General features: G+C 36.5%; 1 protein-coding gene across 1 annotated transcript; it reads right to left on the bottom strand.

The window, feature by feature from the left end:
• Positions 1-3,877: 3,877 nt before the first annotated feature.
• On the bottom strand, positions 3,878-4,345 carry LOC149195868 (uncharacterized). Its single transcript, XM_089408049.1, has one exon. The coding sequence runs from the start codon at positions 4,343-4,345 to the stop codon at positions 3,878-3,880; it is 468 nt and encodes a 155-aa protein (XP_089264175.1).
• Positions 4,346-15,374: the final 11,029 nt, after the last annotated feature.

Raw genomic sequence — 15,374 nt, 5'->3', positions numbered from 1 at the left:
CCATGCTTGAGGATAGAGGCTATGATGTGATCTTTTCGAAAGGAAAGACGTTCCTTCGACACATAGCCACGGGTCAAGTAAACAAGATAGGGATTCGAGTTCAGAATCTCTATAAGATAGAGGTAGATGATTGTGTTTCTTTTAGTTCAAAAGAGGAAAAGAAGTTGAGTAGAGATGTCGGTGAGTTGTGGCATAGGAGATTGGGCCACTTGCATCATGGGGCTTTGAAGATACTACAGAAAATCTCTATCGGTCTTCCCAAAGGTACGCTTGAGCAGGTTGATACATGCAAGGGTTGTACTTTGGGAAAATACACCAAGTCTTTCTTTGGAGATAGAGATAGTCGAGTAGAGTCTATTATGGAGAGAGTCCATTCAAATGTGTGTGGACCATTCTCAATAGTATCCAATGCAAAACACATGTATTATGTTATATTTGTAGATGACTGTTCTCGTAAATGCTGGATATTTTTCATGCAAAGAAAGGATCATACATTCACAAAGTTTTGTGAATTCAAAGCATTGGTCGAGAAAGAGTCAGGCAAGAAGGTTAAAGCTCTACGAAGTGATAACAGTGGAGAAGATGTCTCCAATGAGTTTAAGAACTTCTGTGCAATGGAAGGGATTAAACGAGAGTAGATGGCACCTCATAACCCTCAACATAATGGGGTTGCCGAGAGGAAGAACAGGAGAATAGTAGGGGAATCAAGGGCGAGTTTGCATGATCAGGGCCTACGACTACTCTTGTGGGATGAGGCATGCAACACAATGGTTTATGTTCAAAACTGTAGTCCACATTGGATACTTGAGAGTAAAACACCAGAGGAATCTTATTCCGGTAAGAGGCCAGATGTTGGGCACTTCAGGATTTTTGGGTCATTGGTTTATCACCATGTGACCAAAGATGCACGGGAGAAAATTGAGCCAAGAGTAGATTTGGGGATCTTTGTGGGGTACATTTATACTCGCCACAACTATCGAGTGTACATGCAAACTAGTTGGATGACACTGGTTCACATGGATATCAAGGTTGATGAGGAGAAGGCCATGCGAGTATCCCTTCAGAGGGAGCTTGAGCTACATGCAGATGAGGAGCTTTTAGCTCCTAAGGTTGAGGGGCATCAGATTGATGTGGAGTAGCAAAATTCATAGGTTCAAAGAGTGGAGACATCCACTCAGGAGAGAGGGAAGAAAGCACACTAGAGAGGTTGAAAGATTGTTGGATGATGCACGGGAGAATGTGGGAGCACCCTCTTCTCAACACAGACATAGGAGGTCACCAGAGAGGTACACTGGATACATGGAAATTATGTGTGTGTGTGTTGTGACAGAGCCATCTTCCTTTCAGAAAAGTGTAGCAGCCAATTTGGGTTGATGTGATGGTGGAGGAGTATGACTCCATAGTTCGAAATAGTGTTTGGGATGTGGTCCCAAGATCAGAAGACAAGTCATTTGTGAGCTCCCGTTGGCTTTACAAGGTAAAGCAAGCTACAGAGGGTAGTGTTGAGAAGCATAAGGCCATATTTGTGGCCCATGGATTTCCATAGGTATAGGGGATTGACTATGATGAGACCTTTTCTCCTGTTGCAAGGTACTCATGTATCAGATCTATTTTGGCACAATCTACACAGATGGGTTGGAGTATCCATCAGATGGATGTGAAGACTGCCTTTCTCAATGGCATGATTGAGGAACAGGTGTACATAGAGTAGCCCGAAGGTTTTGAAACCTTAGACCATGAGTCGCAAGTGTGCCAACTCAAGAGAGCGTTGTATGGGCTGAAGCAAGAACCCCGCGCTTCGTACACCAAGATAGATAGCTACTTCACTGGGATGGGCTTCACGAAGAGTGAAGCGGATGCGAACTTGTATCACATAGTGGTGGAAGGTAAGTTTTTTATCATTGTACTTTATGTAGGTGATCTCATACTGACAAGTCATGAGAAGCTCATCAAATCTTGCAAGAGAGTTTGAGATGAAGGACATAGGGCTCATGCATTACTTTCTTGGCATGGACATATGGCAAGGAGATGGGGAGTTGTCTGTATCTAAAGGCAAGTAAGCCAATGAGATACTCAAGAGATTTCGCATGGAGAGCAGTAAACCCATGGAGACTCCTCTAGCTAGTAACTGGAGGAAGGAGGATGCTACTTCAGGAGAAGTAGTGGAAGCTATTGTTTATGGGCAGCTTGTGGGTCCACTCATCTATTTGGTGAATACATGACCATATATTTGTTATGCAGTTAACCAACTTATTCAAGCGATGGTTAGGCCTACCAAGCTGTATTGGAAGGTCAAAAAGAATGTAATGAGATACCTTAGAGGCACTACTCAGTTTGGGTTGTGGTATAGACGGATAGAGGGAGTGAAGCTTCAAATTTTCATCAATGAAGATTGGGTTGGGAGTCAATCCGACAAGAAGAGCACATCAGGAGGGATCTTTAGTATTGGGTCAGCGACAATTTCTTGGTACAACAGGAAACAGAGATCGGTTGCACTTAGTTTGGCAGAGGCAGAGTACATGGTTGCAAGTCAAGAAAAATGTGAGGCTATCTGGATGAGGAAGATCCTGGTTGGTTTGTTTGGTTAGAAGATGGACCCGACAGTGATTTATTATGATAATCAAAGTTGTATCAAACTCTCTGAAAATCTAGTTTTTCATGATCGGTCCAAGAATATAGATATTATGTATCATCATCTCACAGATTGTGTATTGAGGTAGATCATGTTGTTAGATTACATTCCCATGGAGGAGCAAGATGTTGACATCTTGACAAAGGCATTGCCAATATGTAAATTCAAGTTTCACAGAGACATGATCGGGGTAGTGGATAATCCCTTTCTTGTTGAGAGGGAGTGTTGAGAAATGGAAACAAGAAATTCCAGTTTAATTTGTCCTTGAATTAAACTGTGAATTAAAATATAATTCTTTTCTCATAACAATTTGAAAATGATTAATTAAGTTTAATTAACTTTATTAATTTAGGAAATTCAAATTGGAAGTCTTTTAGAAGACATGTATATGTTCTCACTAACTTATAGGAGTTAAGAATGAGTTATGAATAAGTTGTAATTAGTTAACTCAGTTTATTGAGTTAAGTCCAGTTAAATTAGTTCCAAACAGTTTTAGGAACTAATAGTGAGTAAACATGTTAGATGATCCAAAATACAAAATTCGTAGTTCACAAAGTTAGGATAGAATATTTATTTATTTAGAATATTTAATTAAATATTTGAGACATTTAAAAATAGAATATTGTTGTCAAAGATATGACATCTAGAATAATGTCATATCTTAGGCTCCAATTTAGGAGTAGAGTTAGTAGATTGGTTAGAATTGCATTTATTGTAAATGGACACTTGTTAATTTAATAAGTAGTCCATAACTAGAATAGGTTAGGAAATTAAGCTTATATATAGTTCATTCTCCTGATTGCAAGTCTATTGGAGTGTGTGTGTAAACTCTTGCAAAATTATTATGTAATTTATTTTCTGATTAATAAAACTGTGTGTTTGAGGACACTTCTGCCATTATTGTGGTATCGGAGCTTCAATAATGCAGTTGATGTGAGGAGGGGATTCCATCTGTACAAGTTTTTGGAAAACTCCATTGAATTGATCAACAAATGATTGGTATGAAAATTGTCCAGTTTTTGTTCAAAAGGAAAATAAATTTTATTATTTTATTGATTTTAGATTTTTAAATATGAAAAATAATTTTTTATTATTATCAAAATTTGTTGTCTTGAATTTATGTTATATGCTCCGCTTCAACACGTTGTTTGCTGATACGAAAAAAAAAGGAATCTTCTCACTATGGCCTCAATGGCCTAGAAAGCCTGCAACACATGAATGGTCGTTGAAGGCATGCAAGGGAATTTAGTGGCACCACCAGTAGTCTCTATCTTCACCACTGTTGTAAAATACATGGGGACTTCCAGGATCTATTGCACATTTATGAGTACGCCTATGATGCTTTGCTAGCCGTTTTGTCTCAACCTGACCATTTTCCAGGATATGGGCATGCCATACCTGTCCATCTGCAGCACATGTAACAACACTGTGGTCATCCGTGAAAGGCACAATCCTAGCCTGAAATATGTTACTTCCATAACCGGAAGGAAAACTAAATGCTTTAGTTTTAGCATCCCAATCCCAAAATATGATTTGTTTATCATCAGACCGTGACGCAAGTATATTGCCAGTGGGATTGAAATATAGAGTATTTACACAACCATTATGTGCTTCCAGCTTTGCATAGAGCTCCAGGTGCCGAATGAGGTCCTGAGAACCGCCCATTTGGCGAGCAAAGCCTCTTGGGTGCAATTTCGAGTCTGGCACTACCATATCTCCTCAACACCGCACTGGTACAATGGTGCACAACATGAGCCATCCAACAAATAGCGTGAGCTAGCTAGCAAGCAGTGTGGAAGCCAACAAGATAGTGTGAGCTAGTCAACAAGCCAGCATGAGCCAGCCAACAAGCAACGTGGAATCCAGCGTGCAGAATTTGAATGCATGTAAGTTGCCAGCCTGAAAGTCGATCGGAAAAATAACAGAACCTGCATGGTGGAAGTTACCAACCTGAAACTCGATCGGAAAAATACGTTGGAGGATAAGTGAATGAATGCATTAACTATTTTTTTGTTGTGCATACATACTGTGTTTTTGGTGTTGTGTGCTTTCACATTTCAAAAAGGAGACAAGCATTGGTTTTATAAATTATGTGTGTGCTTTCACATTTTTAAAAAGGAGATACCCATTCACTCTATGAATTACCTCCATTCACTTTTTAATTCACGTTTCATAAAGTTCTTTTAAATGAATGAGTTTAAAATAAATTAAAAAGGGATTAATGTTAATGGAGAGATAAGGATTTTTCTATTGTTTGTAATTTGGAGAGATAAGGAATTTTCTATTATTTGTAATAAAATATTTTTGGAGAAATAAGGTGTGTGGGGTTATTTGTAAATGTTTGGGGCAGTAATTTTTGGAATAATAAGGAGATTTTATCTATAATTTTTATTTGGAGAGATAAGTGTGACATTGTAACTCAAAGTAATTTTTTACTTTGCGGGGGGGTTAGAGTACAATTTTCATAAAACTTTGCAAGGATTTTAAATCAGTCAAATTTTGAAAGATTTCATTGTAAAATTCTTAAGAGAAATTGACTAGAGCCAAGTGCAAAGCTCAGTCATTTTTCTCCTTCAATGACTATACGAGGGTCAAGGCCAAGCCTTGATAGATTGTTTTTGCGTGGGGTGTTTTGTGTGACGTGTTGCTCATCTTTCCTGTGCTTGATTCTTTTTGGTGCAAAGCTTCAAACCTACAATGTCCAAGTTAATTAATTTGTTCTCTGATTCTGATAAGCTTGAAGGGGTAAAATCATACAAGACATGGAAACGTCTCATTGAAAGCACTCTAATATATAATGAATTGTGGCAAGACATATGTGATGGAAACATTAAGCCTAATAAACCTACAGATGTAAGTTCACTTGCAAAATGGGAAGTTAAAAATGTTAAGGCACTAGCTCTTATAAAGTCTTCAATTAATGATGAGATGTATATTCATATTGAAAACGCCTCATATGCATGGACTGCTTTGTGCACATTGAAAGATCTATTTGATACACACCCTGAATAAAAAAAGGTTGATCTACAACTTAAGTTGCTTCAACAAAAACTAACTGAAGGAGGAGACGTCCTTGAGTACATCTCCAGGCTTAAAAACATTAAGCAAGAAATAGAAAAAGCCAGATTTCCAACAGTAGATGATAATTTCATGACCACAATTCTAATTGTTGGATTGCCTTATTCTTACACACATTTTTTGGAAACTCTACAAGTGGTCGGAAAGTTAGATAAACTAATGTTTGATGAGCTAAGTGAGATGTTGGCTCAACACGACAAAAATTTTGGGAAGAAAAAACAAGGGGAAGATGTCTTCTTCACAGAGGCCAGCACAAGTAAACCATCAACTGACAATTCTAGAGGAAGAGGACATTTCAATCAACATCCAATAGCACATATTGGACAAGGTTGTGGAAGAAGCCAAAATAGAGGAAACTTTCAAGGAAGAGGAAACAGTCAAGGCAGAGGAAACTTTCAAAATAGAGGAAACTTTCAAGGTAGAGGAAACAGTCAAGGAAGAGGTCAAAGTCAAGGCAGAGGGAAAACTCAAAGTAGAGGTCAAAGCAGAGGCAGAAGACAATATCAAAGAAGAGGCAGAGACTTGAATCAAATTGTCTGTAGAAGATGTAACAAAGTGGGCCATTTTGCAGAAGATTGTAGAACTTCCATTGATAAAATTCCAAAGTTACATCAAAACACAGCTCAATTTTCACTGATCAAGATAATGATGGTTCGGAATATGTCTTCACATCAAACCAAAGATCAAAATAAACAACATTAGTTTCCACTTTCTTTTCAAAGTGATTATGAAGATGCATGAATTTTAGATACAGGAGCAACTCAACACATGACTTTTCGACAAGATTACTTTTGGAACTTCCAACCATGCCACCTTAGTTCAATCTTTCTTGCTGATAATACAAAACATACTCCTTATGGAAAAGGTGTCGTTAAAGTTTATCTTCTTGACATTGGAGAAAGATTGATTTCAAATGTATGGTATGTACCCACCTTTAAAAAGAACTTGTTGTCTTTAGTATCGATCCGACAAGATGGACATCAGGTGGTTATGGAGGATGGCCTAGTTAAAGTTTATTCAATCAAACAGAACATGAAAATAGTAATGACAGGATATGAAGATGGAAAATTGTTAAGCATGAAAGGAACAATTATTCCAAGGAATTCTGACTTTGCAGGGGCAGAAAGCACAAACATTTCACCTATCGGATTATGGCATGTGAGATATGGACATCTAAACTTTGACAGTGTCTCTCAACTGCAAAAACATGGAATGGTTAAGGGACTTCCCACCTTCAAGAAAGAAAATGCAAGATGTGAAGCTTGCATTTATGGAAAACAAAGTTGAGATACTTTCTCGACAAGTTCATGGCAAGAAAACAAGCATTTGCAATTAGTACACAAACATTTGTGGACCCTTGCAAGCTTCTCTAGGAGGGTGCAAATATTTCTTACTCTTTATTGATGATTTCAGCAAAATGACATGGGTTTACTTCTTGAAGCATAAGTCAGAGGCATTTGAAAAGTTTAAAACTTTTCGTCAACTTGTTGAAAATGAAGTCAAAGAAAATATTGGCACTCTTAGAACTGACAATGGAGGAGAATTCACTTCAAATGAATTTCAAAGTTATTGCAGAGACAATGGGATCAATCGACATCTTACAAATGTCTACACTCCACAGCAAAATGGAGTAGTAAAAAGAATGAATCGCACTTTGTTAGGAATGGCGAGATCTATGCTAACTTTTAAAAAGTTAAGTCCTACTTATTAGGCAGAAGAAACCCATACAGCTGTTTACTTAAGGAACGAGTTTCCCACTGCTTCTTTGGATGGAATCACGCCTTACGAAGCATGGTTTGGTTTCAAACCTAAAGTTAAACACCTTAGAGTTTTTGGTTCCATGTGTTATGCCTTAGTTCCAAAAGAAAAATGAACTAATTTTGACTCACGAAGTTTTAAATGCACAATGATTGGATATTCGGATGAGAAGAAAGGGTATAGGCTTTTGTCAAATGGGAAATTTATTATCAGCAGAGATGTAATTTTTGATGAAATCGAGAGTAAGAGTGCTGAAGAAATAGAACATCTTCTTCAAAGATTGGAAACCAAAGGAGATGAAAGGAAAGGAAACATTCAAATTCAACCAAATTCACAAAATTGGTATGAACTTGATTTTCCTTCCTCTGAAGATGATTCATCCAGTCCATCTATTTCATCAACACAGTCTGGGTCTTCTGGCAGTTCATCAGAATCTCCTAGTAGCAGTAGTTCTTCTGACAATGATTCTCCGCCCCCAGAATATGTAGTTGATCAACGTACCTCTATTACATTAATCCTCTTTATAATGATGGTGACTTTTCAGAATCTCAAACAAGTGAACATCAATTGCCAAAATGGGTTGTTCAACTTTTGAAAGATGTAAGGCCTAATGAGAAAAATAAAATAGGAACAAGGGGGTCCACCAAGAATGAAGGAAATTTTTCCTTGATCACGAATGATGTTACTGAACCCTCCACTTACGAAGAGGAAATAAAATATAAAGAATGGAAACAAGCTATGATTGAAGAATATAAGGCAGTTCAAGACAACAACACTTGGAAACTTGTTGATTGTCCTAAAAATGTTAAACCCATCGGATGCAAATGGGTTTACAGAATTAAGTACAACCAAAATGGAGAAATCGATAAGTACAAATCTAGACTTGTGGCTAAGGGTTCTGCACAACAGGAAGGCATTGATTATGAGGAGACTTTTGCTCCTACAACAAAATGGAACACCATCCGCTTAACACTCGCATTAGCAACACAAAAAGGATGGAAAGTGCATCAGATGGATGTAAAGAGTGATTTCCTCAACGGAGATTTACAGGAAGATGTATATATAACACAACAGCCAAGTTTTGAAATTGAAGGGAAATAACATAAACTCTGTAAATTGATTAAACCTTTATATGGGTTAAAACAAGCTCCACGAGCTTGGTATGCCAAAATGGATGAATACCTTTGGAACGTTGGCTTTCAACGAAGTGAATCTGATGATACTTTGTATGTATGTCAACAGGGTCAAAATCTGGTGATTCTTGTTATGTATGTAGATGATTTGATCATTACTGGAAACAATGATGATCATATTATACAGGTGAAAAAGGAGTTACATGTAGGTTTTAAGATGACGGACTTGGGACTACTTCGCTAGTATCTTGGAGTTGAAGTATTTCAACATCCAAATCATATTTTCATTTCTCAGAGTAAGCATGCAGCAGAAGTTCTTTAGCGCTTCGGAATGCAGGATTGCAAGCTCATTCTTACCCCCATGGAAGAAAACTTGAAACTTTCAAAATTTGAAGGGGGGAAAAGGTGGACAACACTACTTATAGACAGTTGTTTGGCAGCCTGATTTATCTGACAACGAATCGACCAGATCTATCTTATGCAGTTAGTATTCTTTCATGCTTTATGCAGGAACCATGAGATAGCCACTGGAATGTAGCCAAAAGTGTTCTACGATATATCTAAGGAACAAAAGATTTTGGTCTTCTTTACAAAAAGACTAAAAACTTTGTACTTGACGTATCTTCAAATGCCGACTTTGCTGGAAGTATTGATGATCGAGCATCCACCTCGAGTTATTTAATGAACATGGGGCCAACTGTAGTATCTTGGAGTTTCAAGAAACAAGCTACATTAGCCACTTCTTCAGTTGAAGCAGAATACATATCAGCATGGGAAGCAACATGTGAAATTGTTTGGTTGCGCAGAGTTTTGCAGGATTTGGGCATTCCTCAAGCAAAAGCTACATCATTATTCATTGACAGCTAGTCAGCCATAAATCTTGCCAAGAATCTAGTTTTTCATTGCAAAACAAAACATGTGGACACCAAGTATCATCACATTAGATCTCTCATTGCTAAGGAAATCATCAAGCCAGTTTATTGTCCTTCAAAAGACCAGGTCTTTGATATTTTCACAAAACCACTTAGTAGGATCAAATTTAGTAAGTTCAAAGATGAACTTGGTATCTGTTGTAATGTATCTTTGGATCATAGGGGGGAATGTTAGATGATCCAAAAAAAAAAATCATAGTTCACAAAGTTAGGATAGAATATTTATTTATTTAGATTATTTAATTAAATATTTGAGACATTTAGAAACAGAATATTGTTGTAAAAGATATGACATCTAGAATAATGTCATATCTTAGGATCCAATTTAGGAGTAGAGTTAGTAGATTGGTTAGAATTGCATTTATTGTAAATGGACACTTGTTAATTTAATAAGTAGTCCATAACTAGAATAGGTTAGGAAATTAAGCTTATATATAGTTCATTCTCTTGATTGCAAGTGTATTGGAGTGTGTGTGTAAAATCTTGCAAAATTATTATGTAATTTCTTTTCTAATTAATAAAATTGTGTCTGAGGACACTTCTGCCATTAAAATAGTCTGTTGGGACACTAGTAACCTAACTCTAGTTAACTGAAGATTCCACCATCAGAAACTGATGTATGTTGATTTTGAGAAAGACCTAGTTGAGACTAGAGTGCAAGGACATTATACTATTTATTTTAGATTTTTTGAGTTGCACTGATAGTGCATGCATTCAGGAACTAATCCTTGAGGGATTGCGCTATTTTTAGAGGTTTTATTTCCCTTTAAATACAAACTATTCTTCATAGGAATTACACATTGGAATATAGACTTGGAGAGCTTGTGAATTGGCTGAGCTTTGGCCTTGAGCTTGCTTATGAGTTGGAGATTGAATTTGCTGAGTGCTAGGATTTTTCTAGAGAGAACAAGCATTGTAATTTCATCTTGATTTTCCGGATTAATACAAAAAAATAGTGGGGTTTTGAGTTGTGGATTTCCTTGGATATTTGTTGTGTTATGTGCCTTTGATTGTCTTCCTCTATTCATTATTGTTTTCTTGATGTTTATGAGCTTCCACTCTAAAGAGTAGAAGTAGATTCTTGTCTGTTGTTTTAGTAGATTGCATGAGCTTGTGAATCTACAAATTTTTCTACATATATTGAGCATATAATAGGGGGTAAATGGTTTCTATATTGTCAAGTATAAAAAATAGACCTCAAAGTTAATGAAAAAATATAAAGGGGTATAAAAAATGTTAATGAATAAATGGATACGTACAATATCTAGTGAAAGTAGGGGTTTTTTAAATTGCGAAGGTGTATTAGTTTCATATTGGTAAGAGGGTTAAATAATGTGATTTTTAGAGTTATTTTCCAATATGTAGTCAAGTTAAGAATATTTTTTAGTATGCCATGAATGCACATGATATGTCAAAGGTTCATTGAGTGAAGCCCCCATATTGACTCTTGAATCCTTGTATCCAGAACCTAATCAATTAGTTTGATACTAATGCCTTTGTGAATGAAAAAAGGATTATATTGTCTCTTGGTCCATTTTTAGGAATGAATTAATAGCAATTTATGGGGATATTAAGGGAAATACATTTCTTTAGTAAATTAATAAATCTATAGCAAAGAGGTCCAATAACAAAACACACTCATCAACTTTAAAACCCAAGTTTCCAATTAAAGAACACCGCAAATCATATTTGTTAGATCTCTTTACGAGCACCATAAAGGAGAGCACACAATATGAGGTGCATTTCTTGGAACCTAAATCCACATAACATTATTTTAGTCCAATATGGAAAATTTAAAGAAAAAATATAGCTACTAGAAGGATTTTCACTGACAATATAGAGAGAATTGTGTTCCCTCTCCTAGCATAAGTCGACCTAAAATCATGGCACCTCAACAAATGGATGAATGAAGAGAAAATAGATTATGGTTTAATTGTGACAACAAGTACAATAAAGTATATAAGTGTGGTGAGAGGATATTATCCTACATAGATTGTGAGGAGGAATAAGATCAATAATTGGAATTATTGCAAGATGTAGTATTAGGAGGCACTCAACACTTCTTAAAATTTCTATATAGAATAGTGTATCACAATGAAAATTTAAGAATGTTGATTACTTTTGGTAGTACCCATAACTTCATTTATTTCCAATTAGCCAAAATTCTCAATTGCTTTATATATCTAGCACTAGAGTTTCAAGTAACAATTACAAATGGAGGTATCATACGTTGTTCAAGGACGTGCATTAGTATTAAGCTCACCATGGGGGAGTATTTATTAGATAGTTAAATATTTTCAATTAAAATGGGTGGCGTTGATGTTGAATTAGAGGTCCAATGGTTAAAGTCACTGATAATAATGGATCTTAAGTATGAGAAAATTTGCGTGAGATTTTCCGCAAAAAATAGGGAAATGACAAAATCAAAGGTAAGCATTTGAAACTCTCTACAATGATAAGATATAATGACATGAAAAATGTGCTAAAAAAATGGAAACCATAGTGTAATTGCACAAATGTGCTCACTATGTGTTCAAATAGCTAGATCCTCTATTCCCATGGATCTTTAGAAATTTATTAACAATCATTCTATTGATAGTGCTGGAAATATTCCAACATAGAATGGGTCTCCCCGATGTGAAGTCCTAATTAGACCTCACATGGAGCCCCATTTGGAGTATCGAATCAATGACCATAACTTAAGGTTTTCCTTGGTTGTGGGGAATATTATAAGAGAGTATGCACATAACCTTTAAAATTAGCAAGTTGACACTGTGAAACACAATTTGCAATGTGTAAAGGGAGACTTTCATGAAGGGAGAGTAAAGAGTGAGTCTCTAGAAGGAAAGTAATAGTACTAACCTAAGAGAGGAACATAAGAGCAAGGAAAGATTCATTAGTTATCTAGAGAAATAGTTCACATAGACACAACGATCATTAAATCAAATAAAACACACATTCAATAATATAATCACCAAAACTAATGGAGTAGTTCAATTTCTTTAGTACATATGAACATAACATATACCGTAAACATATGAAGAATAATATTACAACATTCACGATACATGGATGAAAGTGTGTTGGCTCAATGAGCTTTTGATTATTAAGTGAAAGATCCAAGTACATAGTTACAATGATGAGCCACTAGCTCTAGTAGTGGAACATTAAGTTGTTCTTGCTTCTCCAAGGAATGATCTTTTCTCCTATGTCAAGCTGAAGAAGCCAAGGATAGCTCTCCAAAATCTAAGGCTCAAAAGATCCCTTTTCTTCAGTTAAGAGGGTCTATTTATAGCAAGATGAATGACCTTTCATATCCTCATGACTCTTGAGCTACCCTCATGACTTTTAGACTCCTAAATTACCTTTAAAATTCTATATGACTCTTTGGTCCACATGTGACTTTTCATATTCCACATGTGACTATTGGATTTCAACATATTACATTTTTTTCATTTTCCCTTTGATGATACATAATTACGTTCCACATGATGTGGCCAGACATATTGACACATGACATTGTGATGACACTTGTACAAGCCATGACTTAGCATTGATGACATGGAGCTTCATGATTATGTGGAAATGCCAAGTTTCTTTCCCTGCTACTATTTCTTGCATTCTTCATGATAGATATGATTTTTTCTTCATCTTCATATTCACCCTCCAAAGGGTCTTGGATCAATGTTAGAACCTTTTGATTCATCATGAAAGGTCCTTCTTCTGTTGGTGTTGGGATATCTTGATGTTATCATGGTGGTTCTTCTTCATGCTTCTTCTCTGCAAGTGCTTATTTATCTCTCCTCCTTGAAATATTCCTTGAGCATATCATTTCCATGTTGAGGTGGTACACTTGTCAATGAGGATCACTCATTGAAAGGCAAGGTTAGTCTTGAAAATAATCTATTCTACTCCTACTTTTCTCATGGAAGAATTTTCTTATAATGGGCTTATACAAGAACTAAGGAGGAAGGGTTTGTTGAGGATGGCAGATTTTATCTTAAAAATGGTGGAGGAAGGTGCCATTTCTCACTAGAACTGTGCCATGCACTATGAGGAGGGGCTCTTCAAGGTCCAATGCATTCAGCAAGTGCAAGAGGCAAGGATGATAAACCTGCTGAATAAAACTGTGAAGTGCATAGGTCTCAAGGGAGAAGGAGACAATGATAGTGCAGTTGGGCTTCACAGTGGCTAAGGGAAGGCATCACTGTGGACTAGAACTATGTAATGTGTAGAAGGGAAGAGGCAGGACAAGCTTCAACACAGTGGGGATTTTAGTGTAAAAGGTTTGATAACCTATTGACTAGAATTATGCCATGCACTGAGAAGGAAGAGGAGGCTTAAGTGTATATTTTCTTGTACATTCATAGCTCATGTAATTTCCTAAAACACAAGGCAAGAATATACTCTAATCTTTACAGTGGAAGCACATAAAGATCAATGAAAACAATAATCAACAAGAGGAAGATAATTAATGGCACAAAACACAATATTTATCCGGGGAAAGCCACAACTCAAAACCTCTACTATCTATATTGCATTAATTAGAAATCCAAGATGAGAATGCAATTCTTGTTCTCACTAGAACAATCCCTTCACAAGTATAATCAACTCTCAGCTCACAAGCTAGCTCAAGCCAAATCCTTAGACTATTCTGTAGCTCTCCAAGCCCCTATTTCCTTGCGCAATTCCTAGGATGAATAGCCCATATTTAAAGGGAATTCATGCCTCCAAACCTGTGAAATCCTAATTAGGTTATTTTCCTGATTGCATGCATGATATTTAAAACTTAGTCAATCATAAAAACGATAATACATTGTCCCTGCACTCTAGTCTCAATTGGGTATTTCTCATAACTAACATGCATGAGTTTCTGATGAGTGAATCTTTAGTTATCTGTAGCACCAAAGGATGCACCAGTGCACTAACTTACTACTAATCCTCTACTAGTTCAAAAAGTAGTTAGAACTAGTTTAACTAACTATAACTCAATAAACTGAGTTATCTAATTACAACTCCATCTAAACTCATATTGTGCCCCTAAAATTTAGGGAGAACACTTACATGACTTCCAAAAGACTTCCAACTCGAAATTCCTAAGTTAACTAAGTCAACTTAACTTAGTTAACTATTACAAGTTGCTATGAGAAAATAATTACAAATGAATTCAAAATTTAATTAAGGGACACATTAAATTGGAATCTGTTTTCAACACTCCCTCTCAACAAGAAAGGAATTCAACTCTATCCTGATCCTGAACCTTTGGAATGTTCTGCATGCAACACTTCTCTCTAGTGTTGTAGGTACAACAACTCCAGAAAGAAAAAAAACATCCAACTTGAATCAGTACGATGCATCTGTCATCAAAGTCTCTAACTGCTACAGCCTCTGTCAACTGAAAAAATATGTGCTTCTGCTGACTTTGCCTTTCTGCAATGTTGTCAACCCTTCTTTGCACTCTTAAGTATTTTATTTCTCTAGTATTTTCCACTCTGACTGCATCAATCACCACTAATCCGTCCTGCTACTATGTATTGTGGGCTCTTGTAGCAAGGTATGGTCCAAGAGATAAAACCTCTCAATGGACCTTGCCCAATTTCAACCCTCTGGGGACTATCATTTCACCTCGCGCCACCTCACACCTGGAAATATTGCTACATGTGCTCCCTCAGCCCACTTGGCTCAAAATTTCCCCCTACTGGAGGTATATGCATGAGTGGATGTGTTTGGGTTTCAAAATGTCACTCATTACCATACATTTTTCACCTATGGTTCCATTATATCACCCATTATTCACCACCATGTCACTTCATTTTCCCTATTATTCACCATTAATGGGTC

The sequence above is a fragment of the Pinus tabuliformis genome, chromosome 2_2 (assembly GCF_031772625.1).
Source record: "Pinus tabuliformis cultivar Carrire ecotype Pingquan chromosome 2_2, CPIR1, whole genome shotgun sequence".
Taxonomy (NCBI): domain Eukaryota; kingdom Viridiplantae; phylum Streptophyta; class Pinopsida; order Pinales; family Pinaceae; genus Pinus; species Pinus tabuliformis.
This window is presented reverse-complemented; position numbering and strand designations above follow the sequence as displayed.

Bases quoted from the DNA above. Each gene is read 5' to 3' on its own strand.
- LOC149195868 (XM_089408049.1), bottom strand. From the start codon at position 4,345: ATGGTAGTGCCAGACTCGAAATTGCACCCAAGAGGCTTTGCTCGCCAA.